An 18,688-nucleotide genomic window follows, 5' to 3' on the forward strand; every position below is an offset into this window, starting at 1 on the left:
CAGAAAATAAATGAGTGAAAACTAGCTGCAGTTTTGTGAGTTCAAACTCTCCCCCGCCCCGCCCTCCCTTCTCTGAATCGTTTGTGATTATTTCCTCCATCTTTCTGGGCAACAAAATAAAGTAAGAAGTCTCACAACACCAGGTTAAAGTCCAACAGGACTTTTTAACCTGGTGTTGTGAGACTTCTTACTGTGTTCACCCCAGTCCAACGCCGGCATCTCCACATCACAACAAAATAAAGACAGACCCCATTGAGTCACTTTCAAACTTTCCCTCCCAGGGCCTGACAGTAACACGGTTTGCTGCATTTAATCCGCTGTGGACTTGCCGAGTGCATCGTATAGATAGAAGCCAATAAATATCAGCTACTCAATACTCACATTGCTGCTTCCTGGGAACACAGGAATCCTGGACAAGAAGATGTGAAGAAATGGGAAGTGGTGAGATTTGTGTTTTCTCAATGAGAGTGAAGCATCCAGCACTCTGCCTGATGCAGAGTAAAGATACCGGGATTATCACCCCAATGTGGAGCTAAGCAGAGCTAGCTCCTTACTGTTCATTCTATGCAAATCTGACAATTATCCCTGCAGTTCTTGCCGTCTGAGCTCACTTACGCTGTTTGGGGAGTTTGATTATTTCTTTGCGAGGGAGTGCAGCGCTGTCTATTTCTGCCATGGGGTTTTTTAATTCTTTCACAGGATGTGGGTGTCGCTGGCGAGGGCAGCATTTGTTGCCCACCTCTAGTTGCCCCTTGAGAAGGTGGTGGTGAGCTGCCTTGACTGCTGCAGTCAGTGCGGTGGTTCTCACTGCTGAATGGAGTCAAACCGGGTACCCTGTTCAGACAGACGGAGGGGATTCTGAGTGCATCTCTCCGGCCGCCTGCCTCCCAGATGGAATCTGTGCCCCACCAGCTCATAATTCACAAACCAAAATCCTTATCCAAGGAGTAAATATCTCCAGCTTAAAACATTTAATAAATTACTGATTTCGTAATCTTGGTCGCTCATGGCAGCTTTGAATCTTTACCAATATTGTCAGCATTGGTTCAGCAATCAGTTACTGATCCGCCTCTCTCCCACTTTCCCTGCGATGTGGAATCACTGTACTCGCTGATAGCATCGACACTCAGTGCCTGAAACAGCCTCATCTCAATCTCTCAGCTCAGGACCCCCCCAGGGATAAGGATAGTCGTTTAAATATTAAATTATCACTAAAGGACAGAGGCAGAGACCCTAAACTCTTTTAAAAAGTACCTGGATCTGCACCCCAAGTGCTGTAAGCTATAGGGCTCTGTGTCAGATGCGGGAAGGTGGGATTAGAAAGGGCACCGGGCTGATGTGGGGCTGGCATGGACAGGATGGGCTGAATGGCCTCCTTCTGCGCTGTAACTTTTCTCTGGTTTCGGACAAAGACTGCAAGACAGCTGAAAAATGTCCCAGTTTCATTGATTCAACCGCCATTTGTAATTTTAGTGTTTGGGTGTGGATTTCCAGTGACCATCTCTAACGCGAAGCTTCATTTTCCTGCTCCAAGAGCGGGAATGTCTGACAGTCATTTTATTCTGTGAGATGATGCCACACCCCAACAGCTCATTCCAAACAGGGAGCACTGAGAATCTGTCATTATGAAAGAGGCCATTCAGCCGATCAAATCCATGCTAGTCCAGTCAGCCCCATTGGCCCACTCTAACCCTGTAGCTCTGCATTATTCCTGTATATCCATCCATCCAGTTTCCCCTTGTATCGTCTCTGCTTCCACCATCCCCACAGGCAGTGAGCTCCTCATCATTACTGCTCACTCAGAAACATAACCAGGAACAGGAGGAAGCCATTCGGCCCTTCGAGCCTGCTCCACTATTCTTTCTGATCGTGACTGATCATTGAAATCAATATCCTGATCCCCCCCTTCCTCCCATATCCCTTGATCCCTTTCGCCCCAAGAGCTAAATCTAATTACTTCTTGAAATCACAATATTTTGGCCTCAACTACATTCTGTGGGAGTGAATTCCACACATTCACCACCCTCTGGGTGAAGAAATTTCTCCTCACCTCAGTTCTAAAAGGTTTACCCCTTATCCTCAAACTCTGACCCCTAGTTCTGGACTCCCCCCACCATTGGGAACATTCTTTCTGAATCTACCCTGTCTAACCCTGTTAGAATTTTATAAGTTTTTATGAGATCCTCTCTCACTCTTCTGAACTCCAGTGAATATAATCCTCACCGACTTAGTGTCCTCTCATATGACAGACCTGCCATCCCAGGAATCAGCCTGGTAAACCTTCGCTGTCCTCCCTCTATAGCAAGGACATCCTTCCTCAGATAAGGACACCAAAACTGCACACAATACTCCAGATGTGACCTCGCCAACACCCTATACAATTGCAGCAAAACATCCCTATCCCTATATTCAAATCCTCTCACTATGAAGGCCAACATATCACTTGCTTTCTTCACTGCCTGCTGTACCTGCGCGCTTACTTTCAGCGACTGATGCACGAGGACTCCGGGGTCTCGCTGAGTATCCACCTCTCTTAATTTAAACCCATTCAGATAATAACCTGCCTTCCTATTCAAGGATAGTCTGTCTTCCTATCCTCCTACGTCACATTTATCCACATTATACTGTGTCTGCCATGCCGATGCCCACACACTCAGCCTGTCCAAATCACACTGAAGCATTTTTAGCATTTCTTGTCCCATTCCTACTATTTTTTACTCGGTCCTTATCTGATTCTGGCCCTTGACTTCTCTGCCTATCACTTTCCTTATTCTCCTTACTGTCTTTTCCTCTTGTTCTTAATTCCCCCTGCTCTGAATCCTTGCAAAGGTTCCCACCGCAGCCCCACCACCACCCGCCCCCCCCCCCCCCCGCCATATTAGTTTAAACCCTCCCCAACCACTCTAACAAGTACCCGCCCAAGGACATCAATCCCGATCCTGCCCAGGTGTAACCTGTCCAGTTTGTACAGGTCCCACCCCTCCCCCAGAACCAGTCCCAATGCCCCAGGAATCCAAAGCCCTCCCCCTCACACCATCTTTTCTACGTATCCTGCTGTTTCTACTCTGACTAGCACGTGGCACAGGTAGTAATCCTGGGATCACGACCTTTGAGATCCTACTTTGCAGCTTGCTTCCTAGCTCCCTATATTCTGCTTTTAGGACCTCATCCCTTTTTTAACCTATGTCATTTGTACCAACGTGTATTACGACCACTGGCTGTTCACCCTCCCCCTTCAGAATGTCCTGTCCGAGACATCCTTGATCCTAGCATCAGGGAGGCAACAAACCATCCTGGAGTCTCGTTTGCGGCCACAGAAATGCCTGTCTATTCCCCTTACAATTGAATCCCCTATAACTATTGCACTGGCACACTTTTTACCCCTCCCCTCTGCGGCAGAACCAACCGTGGTACAATGGATTGGATAGTTGCTGTTTTCCCTGGAACCTCGGAGTGGCAGCTTGAGGAGTTGGAGGGGTGCGTGATAGTCCCCCTGATGTAGGTAAAACCTGATGCGAGTGGATCCACGATCCACGTCAACATGTCTTGGCAATAAGTGATTATTGATTGTGACGAAGCTTGCTGAGTGGATGCTGCGCATTTTCCTCAGTGAAGCAGTTATTATTAACGGTATTTTTGGTGAAGCAGAGATGCAAATTTATTTGGAAACAGAATTTTACGGCCGTTCACCCCGGCGGGATTTTCCAATCCCGCTGCAGTGAGCAGAGATCTGGCCGGGGTGCCACATTCTCCATCCTCGCTGCAGCGGGAGCGTGGCATGAACGGCCAGGAAGATCGCACCCAGAGACTTTCCCAGACACTGGGATTCAGATTAACTCACCTCAGGCTCAAAGAAAAATTCCGTGGACACTGGAAATCTGAAATAAAACAGAAGATGCTGGAAATACTTGGCAGGTCTGGCAGCATCTGTGGAGAGAGAAACGGTTATATTCTGGATACTCTCTGCCTTCCCACTGTCTAGAACCATAGAATCCCTACAGTGCAGAAGGAGGCCATTCAGCCCATCGAGTCTGCACCAACAACAATCCCACCCAGGCCCAATCCCCGTAACCCCATGTATTTACCCTGCTAATCCCCCTGGCACTATGAGGCAATTTACCTAGCCTCTGACATTTCAGCTGGTGGCACAGCCTGCTGTCTCAGCAGTGGCCACTGCTCCTGGGGGCGCTGTTGTGACTGTAGATCTCAGAGGTGGGACTTACTCCCGAGGGAGGAGCAGAAGACACCCCCCCCCCCCCACACCCGCACCCTGCCCAGCCAATCAGCGCTGTTTGAAATGTTGATTGGCTGCCAGGCTGCGGTGATGCCAATTTCTGCAGTGATGATTGGAACCTCTGTGGGGATCCATGATTCTGATTCTCTGATTCTCATAGAAATCATAGAAACCCTACAGTGCAGAAGGAGGCCATTCGGCCCATCGAGTCTGCACCGACCACAATCCCACCCAGGCCCTATCCCCACATATTTACCCACTAATCCCTCTAACCTACGCATCCCAGGACTCTAAGGGGCAATTTTTAACCTGGCCAATCAACCTAACCCGCACATCTTTGGACTGTGGGAGGAAACCGGAGCACCCGGAGGAAACCCACGCAGACACGAGGAGAATGTGCAAACTCCACACAGACAGTGACCCGAGCCGGGAATTGAACCCGGGACCCTGGAGCTGTGAAGCAGCAGTGCTAACAACTGTGCTACCGTGCCGCCCCTGTGGCCTTTCATTAGAACCGTAACCCAAACCTCTCTTGTTGAATATCCACTTTTCGGTGATGAATCAATGTCTACCCCTGAAAGACATTGGCCGGGATTTTACCGGCACACCTGCCGTGGGATCGGGGCGGGTGCGGCTCGGAGAACGGAATTCTCTGTTGGCCTTGGGCGGGATTTTGCGAGCCTTGCCTGAGCGTTGTTGTGAAATCCCGGCTGTTGAGTTTTGGGATGTGTGTGTGTGGATGAGCCGGGACTGCATTGGGAATTTCGGATCATATACGACACCTGTTGCCGGCTCCACAGAATTGGCAAGGATCCGCAGAGAGTGAGTCACCAGGAGAGTCTGAGGCAGATGCATCGCTGAGCTGATGAGAACAGTCTGTGCGCTGTTCCAATGGAACACTTCACTGAATAACATTGATCCAGAATGTGAGTGTGCCGATTGGCCAAGGCCAGTTTGTTTTCACTGTTTAAGATCGCAAAGACAGACAGGAATTGAGAGAGACTTTACCCGGGCAGGTACCCGGCAGGTACCCGGGAAGGGAGCCACTGCTCAGGAATCCTCTCCTCCGCCAACTCAATTTCCAGTGGTTGCCGGGTGACCAGGGTCGGGGACGTGTTGGGTGGCGGAGGAGTGGGCTGGATGACACCCCAGGAGCTGGTTGAGCGCACAGCAGTGGGCGTTCAGCTTGCGGCCAGTGCTACCCATGACCTCAGGGTCACGCTTGGACCTGACATTGCACGCGGTCTCGAGGAGGCACAGCTGGGTGGGATCCTGTCTGAGCGTACCTCTGCTCGGATGGAATTTCACATTGGCCCCAAGCTCAGACCTGCCCCCCTCCCAACCGCCCCCCCCCCCCCCCCCACCCCCGGGGATGGAGCCCCACAGTCTAAACCACCTCATCGAAATGCCCTCCGTGCCCTTTGCCAAGGTGCAGAGGGGTTTCCTGTACGGGCTGCTGCTGCACACCTTCCACCACACCTTGGTGCCATCCGGCAGCGGAGGTCCCCAATGGAGGTCCCTCTATGGAGGGATCCTCCCCCACTACACCGGGAACCTGGGGTGGAGGATGATGCGTGCAACTGTTCTGTACCAACCGTAAATTGCACCAGTTCACGGGCTCCTTGGGAACCTGTCGTTTTTGTGGTCTTGTGGAGTCTGTGTCTGTCATTTTTCGGCTGCGCTCCCTTTTCAGTTATTTAAAAGCCAGTTTATTGATGTTTTGTTTGCACTTCAGTCCCACACTCCTGATCTGAGGGAGGTGGGGAAGGTGGACGACCTCCTCGTGAACCTGCTCCTGGGCCTGGCCAGGCTCACCACTAACAGGTCCAGGCAGCGGGTGACCAAGGGGCTCTGCCCAACTGTCTGCCCCTCTACTGCGGCTACATTCACAACCGGGTGTCACTGGAGAGGGAGCATGCAGTGTCCACGGGCACCATCAAAGCTTTCCGTGCTCATTGGGCACCGCAGGAGCTGGGGTGTATTATTGACCCCTTTAATCATGTTTTGGTTTAAAGTTTTCGAATCCTTTTGTACTTTGTTGTTTGTGCCCCCCCCCCCACCGTATCCCCCATGCCCCCCCACTCCCCCCACCCTCCAATGCCCCCCCTCCCCTTGCTTTTTTCGGAGGCTGCCCTCCTTGCTTCGACCTTCAGTTTAGTTGTTTGGCCACAAACAGGAGCTGCACTGTGGAGAGGACAGTCCAGTTTTGCTGCAGAATATTAACACCACAAGGGAGTGATAAGCCCGCTCTGTGATGTAGGGAATGGCCGCGGTGTGTTGCCTCCATTGCAGTGAAGGCCCATCATGCCCCATTGGTCAATCACTGCCCAACTCAGCCTGGGCAGTGGCCAATTGGGAAGGTGCTGAGCCGTTCCAGTCTCTGCTTCAGCTGGCGTTTGGTCAACAAGTGAACAGAATCCGCCAGAACTGCAAACACAACGCGGGACGAAAACAAATCATCAATCAACAAGCTGGAAGGTCAAGAGAAGGTGAAAGGGGATTGGCAGACCACCCGTCAATACTGCACGCACGACAGCTGTGATCACCATGGTTACCGTCCTGTTGGGGAAGGCTAACACTTCAATACAAGAAAGAAAACAATTGCTATTGAAAAAGTTCAGAGAAGGTTCACTCCTCTGATTCCTGGGATAAAGGGGTTATCTTCTGAGGAAAGGTTGGATAGGTTGGAGGTGAACTTCTTCACATAAAGATCCTGAGGTGAGTTGACAGGGTGGATGCTGAAAGAATGCTTCTCCTCATGGGAAGAGACTAGAAATATGGGAAACATTTAAAAATAAAGGGTCTCCCATTTAAGACAGAGATGAGGAGAAAGGTTTTCTCTGAGTGTAGTGACTCTCTTCCCCAGAGAGTGATGGAGGCAGAGTTATTGAGTATTGTTAAGGCAGCAATAGACAGCATCAGGAAGGAAAATATTAGGCTCCAGGATGTTGCCATTTATCAGCGTTGACAATGTGATGCTGGGGATTGTTTCCAGATTCCCACATCGAGGCACCACAATCACCAGCAATCTGTCACCTGATGCTGCAAAGCTGCCGCTGTTATGTCCAAGCTGAGCAACAGCAACTTGACTGAGGAAACCAAACTGCGAGTCTACCAAGCCTGCATCCTCAGCACATTCCTCTACAGGAGTGAGACATGGACAACATACACTAGGCAAGAGAAAAGGGGCGGCACGGTGGCACAGTGGTTAGCATTGCTGCCTCACAGTGCCAGGGACCCGGGTTCGATTCCCGGCTTGGGTCACTATCTGTGTGGAGTTTGCACATTCTCCCCGTGTCTGCGTGGGTTTCCTTCAGGTGCTCCCACAGTCCAAAGGTGTGCAGGTTAAGTGGATTGGCCATGCTAAATTGCCCCTTAATGTGTCATGATGCGTGAGTTAGGGAGATTAGCGGGGTGAGTGTGTGAAGTTACGGGGATAGGGCCGAGGTGGGATTGTTGTCAGTGCAGACTCGATGGGCCGAGTGGCCTCTTTCTGTACTGTAGGGATTCTCTGATTCTATGATTCTAAGAGAAACATCTGAATAGTTTCCACCTTTGCTGTTTTAAACATATTCCCGGCACCTCTTGGCAGGCCAAGATCACCAACTCCGAGATCCTGAACTGTGGCCATTCCATCGGCAACTATTGCTCAACCACTGATGATGGCTGTGTACCCAAACACCTCTGTACGGTGACCCGGCCTCTGGATCACAACCTCCTCGACGCCCATTCCTCTGCTACAAAGCCACCTGCAAGTGAATCACAAAGATGGTGGCTTTGACACTGACAATGGGAGACAGTCACCGATGGCCGTGACCTCTGGAGGCTGACTGTTTGGAAGGGTGTTGGGAGAGATGAACAGCAATGAAAAGCTCAGCTGGCTGAGGAGATGGTCCAGAGAAAGCAGAGATCAGTGTCAATGGGAATTGGGGCAAACTCTCCGCTGGTTGGAGTCATACCTGGTACATAGGAGGATGGTTGTGGAGGGTCAGTCATCTCAGCTCCAGGACATCTCTGCAGGAGTCCCTCAGGGTAGTGTCCTCGGCCCAACAATCTTCAGCTGCTTCATCAATGTCCTTCCCTCCGTCATAAGGTCAGAAGTGGGGATGTTCGCCGATGATTGCACAATGTTCAGCACCATTCACGACTCCTCAGATACTGAAGCAGTTCATGTTCAAACTTCTTTGGTGCTGAGAACGAGGTGGGATTTATTACAGGGTGAGGGTTTATTACAGGGTGGCAGTGATTCCAGTTTATTAGCTGGAGTTGTGTTGTGGGTCAGTGCAGAATGTGCAGTCTAACAGTGGTGATGGTTTCTTTGGCCATGTCTGAGCGTTTGTTCTCTCTGCCTCCAGGAACATTGTGCCAAAGGTCCATCTGTAGCTTTGTCACACCGGCCTGAGCTGGGGATTGAGGGGCTGCCCGCTGGACTATCCAAGGAGGAACTGATCCAGAGCATGGACCGTGTGGACAGGGAGATCACCATGACCGAACAGCAGATTGCGAAACTCAAGAAGAAGCAGGTAAGGAGCGGGTCAGTGATGAGGGCAAAGGGCACAGGTCATTTCCTTGGACACGGGTTCATGCAAACATGGTTTAGAGTGCAAATCCAGCCAGTGATACACGTCGAACTTATACCCTTCACCTCAATCTAAATATAGATATTCCAGAATAATAAACCCCCAGTAGAGTTTCTTTGGGTAGAGTAAGACATATCATTGCTGATTCTGATCTGTAACCGAGGCATTAGCTTTCTGTAAACAGTGCGATGGAATTTATAAAAGTGTTCAGAATGTAATGTGAGGAATCCAAATAAACTGGAGCTGCCTTAAGAAGCAGGAGGAGACCATTCAGCCCATCGAGTGTAAGTTAGAAACAGTCATAGAGTCATAGAGGTTTACAGCATGGAAACAGGCCCTTCGGCCCAACTTGTCCATGCCGCCCTTTTTTTTTAAACCCCTAAGCTAATCCCAATTGCCCGCATTTGGCCCATATCCCTCTATACCCATCGTACCCATGTAACTATCTAAATGCTTTTTAAAAGATAAAATTGTACCCGCCTCCACCTGCTCTGACAGCTTATTCCAGAAACTCACCACCCTGTGTGTGAAAAAATTGCCCCTCTGGACACTTCTGTATCTCTCCCCTCTCACCTTAAACCTATGCCCTCTAGTTTTAGACTCCCCTACCTTTGGGAAAAGATATTGACTCTCTACCTTGTCTATGCCCCTCATTATTTTATAGACCTCTATAAGGTCACCCCTCAGCCTCCTACGCTCCAGAGAAAAAAGTCCCAGTCTATTCAGCCTCTCCTTATAAATCAATCCATCAAGTCCCGGTAGCATCCTAGTTAAGGTTTGTGAATCTCCAGCCCGTCTCTGCTCCCTTGCTGCCCCCCAGCAGGAACCTCCTGACCCCTGACCCAAAGATAACTCCTTAACTGGCACTATCTGTTCCCTATTCCTCGACTAGTTTAGAATGCTGGAGATTTACCCTGAATCTTCACAGCTCTGAACCACCCTAATTTTTCCCTTGGAATTTCTGCATCGGCCAGAGGTGACCATAAGACGTTGGAGCAGAAGTAAGCCATTCAGCCCATCAAGTTTCTATAGATATGTAAAGAGAAAAAGATTGACAAAGACAAATGTCGGCCCCTTACAGTCAGAAATGGGAGAATTCATAACGGGGAAATAAAGAAAAGGCTGAGGAATTAAATTTGTACTTTGCTTCAGTCTTCACAAAGGAAGACTTGAATAATGTACCTGAAGTGCTGAGAGAAACATGTTTTAGTGAGGAGCTGAAAGAAATCAGCATTAGTGGAGAAATAGTTTTGGGGAAATTGATGGGATTGATCCAGTTCCTGATAATCTTCATCCCAGAATAATTAAGCAAGTGCTCCTGGAAATAGTAGATCTTTTGGTGGTTATTTTCCAAGATTTTTTAGACTCTGGGATAGTTCCTACAGATTGGAGGGTAGCTAATTAAGCCCACTATTCAAAAAAGGAGGTAGAGAGAAAACAGGGAACTATAGACCAACAAGCCTAATGTCGGTACTGGGGAAGTTGCTCGAGTCTATTATCAAGGATTTCATAACTCAGCATTTGGAAGGCAGTGGTATAATCACACAGAGTCAGCATGGATTTACAAAGGGGAAATCATGCTTGATGAATCTATTGGAATTCTTTGAGGATGTAACTCGGAGAGTTGACCGAAGAAAACCAGGGGATGTGGTTTATTGAGACTTTCAGAAGGCTTTTGACAAGGTCTCACATAACAGAATACCATGTAAGGTTAAAGTGCATGGGATTGTGGGTAATGTCTTGAGATGGATAGAAAGCTGGTTAGCAGATAGGAAGCAAAGAGTTGGCATAAGTGGGTCCTTTTCTGATTGGCAGTCAGTGACGAGTGGGGTTCTGCAGGGATCTGTGCTCGGACCCTAACTGATCACATTATATATTAATGATTTAGAAGAGGGAACTGAATGTATTATCTCCAAATTTGCAGATGATACAAAGTTGGGTGGGAGGGTGAGCCGTGAGGAGGATGCAGAGATGCTTCAACGTGATTTGGACAGGTTGAGTGTGTGAGCATCTGCAAGGCAGACGCAGTATAATCTGGATAAATGTGAGGTTATCCACTTTGGTAGCAATATTAGGAAGACAGATTATTATTTGATTGGGTGTAAATTGAGGGAGGTGGATACTCGGTGAGACCCCGGTGTCCTCATGCATCAGTCGCTGAAAGTAAGCGTGCAGGTACAGTAGGCAGTAAAGAAGGCAAATGTTATGTTGGCCTTCATAGCGAGAGGATTTGAGTATAGGGACAGGGCTGTTTTGCTGCAATTGTAAAGGGCATTGGTGAGGCCACACCTGGACTATTGTGGGCAGATTTGGTGCCCTTATCTGAGGAAGGATGTCCTTGCTATAGAGGGAGTACAGCGAAGGTTTACCAGGCTGATTCCTGAGATGGCAGCTCTGTCATATGGGGAGAGGCTAAATCGGTTAGGATTATATTCACGGGGGTTTCGAAGAGTGAGAGGGGATCTCATAGAAACTTATAAAATTCTAACAGAGTTAGACAGGGTAGATTCAGAAAGAATGTTCCCAATGATGGGGGAGTCCAGAACTAGGGGTCATAGTTTGAGGATAAGGGGTAAACCCTTTAGAACTGAGGTGAGGAGAAATTTCTTCACCCAGAGGGTGGTGAATGTGTGGAATTCACTCCCACAGAAAGTAGTTGAGGCTAAAACATTGTCTGATTTCAAGAACAAATTAGATATAGCTCTTGGGGCTAAAGGGATCAAGGGATATGGGGGAAGGGGGGGATCAGGATATTGAGTTTGATGATCAGCCATGATCAAGATGAATGGCAGAGCAGGCTCGAAGGGCTGAATGGCCTCCTCCTCCTTCTAGTTTCTATGTTTGTTTGAGTCTGCTCCACTATTCAATGAGATCATGACTGATCTGATGTGGAAATCCTCAACTCCACTTTCCCGCCTTATCCCCATAACCCTCGATTCCCTTCCTGAGTAAAAATCTGTGGAGAAATAAATTCCTGTTGTGAAATAGAATGAAGCCAGTTCTCTTTAACTCAAACACTGACGCCTTTCCCATTGATAGCTGCGTCTTTACATTAATGCCTTTCGGAGCTCAGATTAAAGAATGATCTCTGATGAGTTTTTATCCATTCGATTCAGGCAGCTGCTGGAATGATTCCAAAATCTGTTCCCAAAAAGATGTTCAGGGAGGTAGTTTCTGACTTAGAAATTACTGCTCAAAATAACAGGATTGACGGCTTTGAGTATCCAGAGCCTCAGATCTATTCCATGAACTTTGATCACTATTATTGGCAATGATAAAATAAACCTTCAACAGTGACCCTTGTAACATTTCAGACACAACGTTTTCTAATTCTGAGTTCAGTCTCTGAGTGGGCACATGTCCCGATTTCCAAGTGTCCCAATTCCTAATCTTTTAAATAATGTTTACAGACTAAACAAAAGTTGGCATTATTGGGGAAAAGTTTAGAGGAGACGTGTGAGGCAAGTTTTTTTACACAGAGGGTGGTGAATGTCTGGAACGCGCTGCCCGGGAGGAGGTGGGAACAGGTACGATAGCGGCATTTAAGGGGCAACTAGACGAATACATGAATAGGATGGGAATGGAAGGATACGCACTCCGTAACTGCATCGGGTTTTAGTTTAGGCAGGCATCATGATCAGCACAGGGTTGGAGGGCCGAAGGGCCTGTTCCTGTGCTGTACTGTTCTTTGTTCTTTGATCTTTGTAAACAAAGTTTTGCTTTTAATTAGACTGAACTTGATCACATAAAGTGAGCTTATCGTTGCCAAGTGTTCCTTACTCTGAGTGACAATCACTGCATGTGTCTTCTGGTTACTTTCCTAAAAGAGACTTGCATTTATATAGCACCTTGCAGCATCTCAGGACATTTCTCAGGTAAAAGTGAGAAGTTAATATGAAGTGAAATCACTGTCGGTATCATACCGACAGGAAAATAAAGCCCTTCCTTCCAGTACAAGCCTCAGGGTGATGATCTCCCCCCTTCCAGAAACCTCTAGAACTTTCTGCTCCTGACATTGAAAAGCCGTTTTGTTCTTTTTCATTTTTGCAGCAACAACTTGAAGCAGAAACTACAAAACCAGCAGAAGCGGAGAATCCAGTTTCCCCGCCCCCCATCGAGCAGCGGCATTGCAACCTGGTCCAAATCATTTACGATGAAAACAGGGTAAGGGTTTAACACCGCGGGAATGGTCAGCAATGAAGCAAGACAAATCTTCGCAAAGGTTTCTGTCACATTCACCAGGTTGCAAAGCCCTTCACTGAGTGAATCATAGAATCCTACAGTGCAGAAAGAGGCCATTCTGCCCATCGAGCATGTGTGACCACAATCCCACCCAGGCCCTATCCCCATAACCCCAGATATTCATCCTGTTAGTTCCCCTGACACTAAGGGGCAATTGGGCAATTTATCATAGCCAATCCACCTATCCTGCACATCTTTACGATAGTGAGTTTTAAGGGGCGTCTTGACAAGTACATGAATAGGATGGGAATAGAGGGATATGGTCCCCGGAAGGGTAGAGAGTTTTAGTTAAGTCAGGCAGCATGGTCAGTGCAGGCTTGGAGGGCCGAAGGGCCTGTTCCTGTGCTGTAATTTTCTTTGTTCTTTATTCTTTTTTTCTTTGGACTGTGGGAGGAAACCGGAGCACCCGGAGGAAACCCACGCAGATACGGGGAGAACATGCAGACTCCACACAGACAGTGACCAAAGGCCAGAATTGAACCCGGGTCCCTAACGCTGTGAGGCAGCAGTGCTAATCACTGTGACATTGTGCCACCCCGGGTTCCTGGTGCTGTGAGGCAGCAGTGCTAACCCTGTGCCACCGTGCCGCCCCCTGTGCCACCGTGCCGCCTCCTGTGCCACCGTGCCGCCCCCTGTGCCACCGTGCCGCCTCCTGTGCCACCGTGCCGCCCCCTGTGCCACCGTGCCGCCTCCTGTGCCACCGTGCCGCCTCCTGTGCCACCGTGCCGCCTCCTGTGCCACCGTGCCGCCCCCTGTGCCACCGTGCCGCCCCCTGTGCCACCGTGCCGCCCCCTGTGCCACCGTGCCGCCCCCTGTGCCACCGTGCCGCCCCCTGTGCCACCGTGCCGCCTCCTGTGCCACCGTGCCGCCCCCTGTGCCACCGTGCCGCCTCCTGTGCCACCGTGCCGCCCCCTGTGCCACCGTGCCGCCCCCTGTGCCACCGTGCCGCCCCCTGTGCCACCGTGCCACCCCGTGCCACCGTGCCGCCCCCTGTGCCACCGTGCCACCCTGTGCCACCGTGCCGCCCCCTGTGCCACCGTGCCGCCCCCTGTGCCACCGTGCCGCCCCCTGTGCCACCGTGCCGCCTCCTGTGCCACCGTGCCGCCTCTAGCTATCTGGGACTTCACTCCCTTGCTTCCCGTGTTATTCTCCTGCTACAATCAAAGAATCGGGAAGAAAATGATTTCTATCCTGTTTCTGAGCAGTAATCTCTCTGGAATCTATCCACAGCCCCTCCTTTATCTCCGGCTGCCCCTCAACAACACCCAGTTCTACCTCGCTACCTCCCCTCGCTCCTCCTCTATTGTCTGTGACTGCACTGGATAGCACTGGCCCCGGAGCTGCTGTGATGCAGGAGACAGCTTCCCTGCCTCTGAGACAGAAGGTGCTGACTCCATTCCTACTGCCGGACCTGATGTTGATGGAAGGAGCATTCATCACATGGTTCAAACAGTTAATAATCAGCCGGCAAATCCTTCCAAAGCCTCTGTGATAGTCACCAAAGTGACCAGGTGTGGCTGGAGAGGTTTCCCTGGGCTGGTGTATGTTCAGGGTGCTGGAATGACCCGTGTGGATGTAACTATCCCTGGAGGAACCGTTGCTTCCAGTTCCTGAGCTGGATGTTTCCTCCATCTTGTTGAAATGGCTGCTGGGTTCCGATGATAAATTTTAAAAACCTCTTTCACTGCAGAAAAAAGCAGAGGCTGCACATCGAACTTTGCAGGGACTGGGCCCCCGGATTGAGCTGGTGAGTGTAATCTCTGTCCATCCTCCCTGATACACAACTCACTTCCAAAATCCTTCTGTCAGCATTTGAGTAAATGGTCAACAACTCGGCAGCAGCAAACAGCTTTTCAATAATTTATCAAACAGAACCTTCCGGATTCTGCAGGAAGGCACGTTGCCATCTTCAACCTGCTCTCCATCCTGTACACAGCATCAGAGCAGCAATGCTCTGGCTTCCCACTCTGCTGGTTGGGTGTGAGAGAATCAAGCAGTGATCTTTGCTTGTTCTCTGATCCACTATTGTGAGGGCTGAGGGATTAGGGAAGAGACGGGTTGGCAGGGTGGATCTGATGATCCACAGTGTGAGTTCCTATCCCAATATAACAAGTGAAGTCACTGTCGCTTCACGTGGCCACACAGCTGTCAGCCTCAGAGAGAAACCCCATTCATTCATTCTTATTTTAGCGGAGGCTTTCTGTGCGGTTCTGGCCTCCATGTGACTCCAGTCCCAGGTTTTCACTCAGAAGTGACTCCCTCAGTTAAGGGCAATTAAAGTTTAAGTTTATTTATTAGTGTCACAAGGTGGCTTACATTAACACTGCAATGACCTTACTGTGAAAATCCCCGAGTCGCCACACTCCGGCGCCTGTTCGGGTACACTGAGGGAGAGTTTAGCATGGCCAATCCATCTAACCAGCACATCTTTCGGACTGTGGGAGGAAACCGGAGCACCCGGAGGAAACCCACGCAGACACAGGGAGAACATGCAGACTCCACACAGACAGTGACTCAAGCCGAGAATCGAACCCGGGTCCCTGGTGCTGTGAGGCAGCAGTGCCAACCACTGTACCACCGTGTCACCCCGGGTCCCTGGCGCTGTGAGGCAGCAGTGCTTACCACTGTGCCGCCCCGGGTCCCTGGTGCTGTGAGGCAGCAGTGCTAACCACTGTACCACCGTGCCGCCCCGGGTCCCTGGCGCTGTGAGGCAGCAGTGCTTACCACTGTGCCGCCCCGGGTCCCTGGCGCTGTGAGGCAGCAGTGCTAACCACTGTACCACCGTGCCGCCCCGGGTCCCTGGCGCTGTGAGGCAGCAGTGCTTACCACTGTGCCGCTCCGGGTCCCTGGCGCTGTGAGGCAGCAGTGCTAACCACTGTACCACCGTGCCACCCCGGGTCCCTGGCGCTGTGAGGCAGCAGTGCTTACCACTGTGCCGCCCCGGGTCCCTGGCGCTGTGAGGCAGCAGTGCTAACCACTGTACCACCGTGCCGCCCCGGGTCCCTGGCGCTGTGAGGCAGCAGTGCTTACCACTGTGCCGCTCCGGGTCCCTGGCGCTGTGAGGCAGCAGTGCTAACCACTGTACCACCGTGCCACCCCGGGTCCCTGGCGCTGTGAGGCAGCAGTGCTTACCACTGTGCCGCCCCGGGTCCCTGGCGCTGTGAGGCAGCAGTGCTAACCACTGTACCACCGTGCCGCCCCGGGTCCCTGGCGCTATGAGGCAGCAGTGCTAACCGCTGTGCCACTAGGATGTGCAATGAAGAGCAAAGCCACTGATACAGACACCCCGGGAACGAGGACTGTTATTTACAGAGTTTTCTCTTTTGCTCATTATAAATTTGAATTTGATTGGTTGCCCACTGTCAGCAGGTTATGATCACCAGGTGGGTGGTTTGGTGAAGTTCTCCTCGGTCAATGGAAATGACAGACTAACCGCCTTAACTACTCTAACTAATGAAGCTGCTGTGGCATTTACAGAAAGCTGCCAAATGTCACTGAATTCTATCAGTCCCTCCTCCTTCGTGTGAAGCAGGTCACAGCTGGAGAGGGATTAGCGTCAGAACTCTCCGACTCCCGAGTCACAACACATCATCGTGTGTCTTGTTTTTCTTTCGACAGCCTTTGTATAATCAGCCGTCAGATACCCAGCAATACCACGAGAACATCCAAATGTGAGTTTGCAATTATTTTATATTTTTGATAGTATTGCGACGTGCACATTAATGACTTTCCAAAGGGACAGCCGATTGGGTAGCCGGGGAAATCGTCAGGCCGTCTGCTCGAGACAAACTGAACAAGAGACAAACATTGGAGAAAGCATTGTTGCCTCCGTCATCGGGCAAAGCCAGGGAGTGTGGGGCTGCAGCAGGAGAGGAAGGAATGGAAAGGGTTAAACAGGCTGTAGTGTTCATATTCACTGTGGGCAGACAGGACAAATGACCACATCCCAGACAGCACCAACACAGCCACACCTCAGGTGGGATCTTTCCGAGGCTACAGCAACGATAAGAGAATCGATATCTTATCAAGGTTCCACAATGTGTCGAGGAGCCAGTGTGCCTCTGGAAAACTAATCAAGTATCAGGGAGATGGGGACAATTAACGCACCACCGAAACCAGTTTTTAAAACACAACGCTTTGATACTGTAAACAGGTAGACAGGATAGGGCCAGAAAATGATTAAAGTTAAAGTACACAGGACAATGTATCAGCATAATGTAATCGAAACAGAACTTTAACAAATTTAAAGTAACAATCTGATGACCCGTTTGAAATGTAGCACTTTGTAACTTGAAAAAGTATAAGAATATGTCAGACTCTATGATTAGCAGAGTAGCTCGGAAGCAAGCTGGAATTACAGCTCCGAGTTCTGCTCTCCCTCATGCATGTTGAATAAAGTCATTCTTGTTGAAGTTCTACACAGTCTCTAAAGACTCAGTTCATTCATTCCCTCCAACATTTCAAAGGTTTGAAACTTTGGCCTCGCTTTCTCTGCTGTAAGATTCATTTAGCCGATCCAGTTTATGCATTTTTGTTATTCACTCTTGGGACATGGGCGTCGCTGGCCAGTTCACCATTTATTTCCCATCCCTAGTTGCCCTGAGAAGGTGGCGGTGAGCTGTCTTCTTGAACCGCTGCATTCTGAGGTGTAGGTACATCCACAGTGCTGTTAGGGAGGGAGTTCCAGGATTTTGACCCAATGACTGCGAAGGAATAGTGATATATTTCCAAGTCAGGATGGTGAGTGGCTTGGAGGGGAACCTCCAGGTGGTGGTGTTGCCAGGTATTTTCTGCTGTTGTCCTTCTAGATGACAGTGATCAAGGGTTTGGAAGGTGCTGTTGAAGGAGCCTTGTCGATGGTACACACGGCTGGCGGAGGGAGTGGACATCGGAAGCGATGGAGGGGGAGCCAATCAAACAGGCTGCTTGGGAATAGCTGTGTTTCTCTGAACTCTGGCACTGCCCACATTTTAATCTTTTTATTTATCCATGATCACCGAATCCAGGGTGAAAGTTCCGTACTCTGTCTCTGGAAGATTTCTGGTTGAATATTGCTGGGAAAATGCTGAGAAGTGTCAGGAGAATTCTGGATGAAAGGATCGGTCGGAGCGGAGCAGGGACCTCACTGCTCCAGTGAGTTGCTCCAGTGACTTGCTCAGAAGCGGTCTCTCGATCCAGCGCTCTCCAAGGCACTGCAGATGATGGCTGCGATGTAATGAATGTCGCAGACATCAGACGCACACTGATGAGCTGCAGATTCGTGCTGAGAGGCTCGATGAAGCAGAGGGGAAAATCCTTGCCAAAAGGAATACAGCTTCTGCAGCGGAGGCCTGCTGGCAATCCTTGGAAAATCAGCCAGATGTGTGTCAGATATCCTGGTAAATCTGGAAGAAGAATATCCATGTGATTGGTTTGCCACAGGAAGCTGAGTGTAAACTCTCTGTTCAATATTTGGAGAGTTGGCCACCATGTTTTCTCAATCTCGATATAAAAGCTGAATGTATTAAGCTCACGAGGCACATTGTATCCTGGCGTTAAAGCCTGGGGACAACCACCAACCCCGGCCTATTATCATGCGTTTTCATAACTTCACGGATTGCCAGAGAGTATTGGAGGTGGCAAGATGTGGTGG

General features: G+C 49.9%; 1 protein-coding gene across 1 annotated transcript in view; it reads left to right on the plus strand.

Moving 5' to 3' along the window:
• Positions 1 to 18,434, plus strand: part of LOC144490197 (nuclear receptor corepressor 2-like) — a gene marked incomplete at both ends in the record, with an annotated part of 37,051 nt that extends 18,617 nt beyond the window's left edge. Inside the window, 5 exons of the mRNA XM_078207995.1 lie at positions 8,590 to 8,757; positions 12,865 to 12,978; positions 14,747 to 14,803; positions 16,675 to 16,727; positions 18,285 to 18,434. Of these exons, the coding sequence (XP_078064121.1) occupies positions 8,590 to 8,757; positions 12,865 to 12,978; positions 14,747 to 14,803; positions 16,675 to 16,727; positions 18,285 to 18,434 (542 nt within the window). The remainder of the gene's footprint in view (positions 1 to 8,589; positions 8,758 to 12,864; positions 12,979 to 14,746; positions 14,804 to 16,674; positions 16,728 to 18,284) is intronic.
• Between the last annotated feature and the right edge of the window lie 254 nt (positions 18,435 to 18,688).

The sequence above is a fragment of the Mustelus asterias genome, unplaced genomic scaffold (assembly GCF_964213995.1).
Source record: "Mustelus asterias unplaced genomic scaffold, sMusAst1.hap1.1 HAP1_SCAFFOLD_2998, whole genome shotgun sequence".
NCBI classification, from domain to species: Eukaryota; Metazoa; Chordata; class Chondrichthyes; order Carcharhiniformes; family Triakidae; genus Mustelus; species Mustelus asterias.